This window comes from Octodon degus, unplaced genomic scaffold, assembly GCF_000260255.1.
Source record: "Octodon degus isolate 3935 unplaced genomic scaffold, OctDeg1.0 scaffold00003, whole genome shotgun sequence".
NCBI classification, from domain to species: Eukaryota; Metazoa; Chordata; class Mammalia; order Rodentia; family Octodontidae; genus Octodon; species Octodon degus.
The window spans coordinates 35,762,552-35,763,159 of record NW_004524579.1 but is presented as its reverse complement, the minus strand read 5'-3'; the positions used below and the strand labels follow the sequence as shown (position 1 = coordinate 35,763,159).

The following is a 608-nucleotide window of genomic DNA, read 5'->3' as shown; positions in this document are numbered from 1 at the left end:
GCGGACCGCGGGCGCGGGGGAGGGCGGCCGGCTCCCGCGCGTGCACCCGGCGCGGGCCGCTCACGCAGCCTCTCCCGTCACCATTACTCTAACACCTCTGGCATGGGGGAAGGGACGCGGAGGACACGAGAAACGAGTCACATCGATCGGGACCTCGGCTTTCGGGGGTTCTGGCTTGAAAAATAAAGGAAGGAGGGAGGGCGGCGGAGCGCGAGCGCACGCGCCGCCAGGGTCCTGCCCGCGTCCGAGCGCCCGGCTTCCTCCTCCGGGCCCGGGCCGCACACCCGACAGACCCCAGGGCGCTCCGCGGAGGCCCGCACTCACCGGAATCCTGCGTGGAACATGTACATTCGGGGCGCCCCAGGGTTGGCGTACTTGGGAGTGGTGAAGATGTTCTCCTTTTTCAGGGACACGTAGCTGATGAGCGATAGGATGAGCAGGGCGACGCTGAGCATGACCAGCCCCAGCACGCTGGCGACCCGGGCCATTTTGCAGTGTTTCATCCCGGGCTGGCCTGGCCTCAGGGAAACCCGGCAAATCGGTCCATGGAGCGGCCGCAGCCGCTGGCGTGTCGGCGCGTGTGAGTGTGCGCGCGCGTGTGTGCTCGC

General features: G+C 68.6%; 1 protein-coding gene across 1 annotated transcript in view; it reads right to left on the bottom strand.

Annotated features, from left to right (window-relative positions):
* St8sia3 (ST8 alpha-N-acetyl-neuraminide alpha-2,8-sialyltransferase 3) overlaps positions 1–597 on the bottom strand; it is a 7,054-nt gene extending 6,457 nt beyond the window's left edge. Inside the window, exon 1 of the mRNA XM_004623685.2 lies at positions 325–597. Within this exon, the coding sequence (XP_004623742.1) occupies positions 325–503 (179 nt within the window). The 5' untranslated portion in view covers positions 504–597. The remainder of the gene's footprint in view (positions 1–324) is intronic.
* Positions 598–608: the final 11 nt, after the last annotated feature.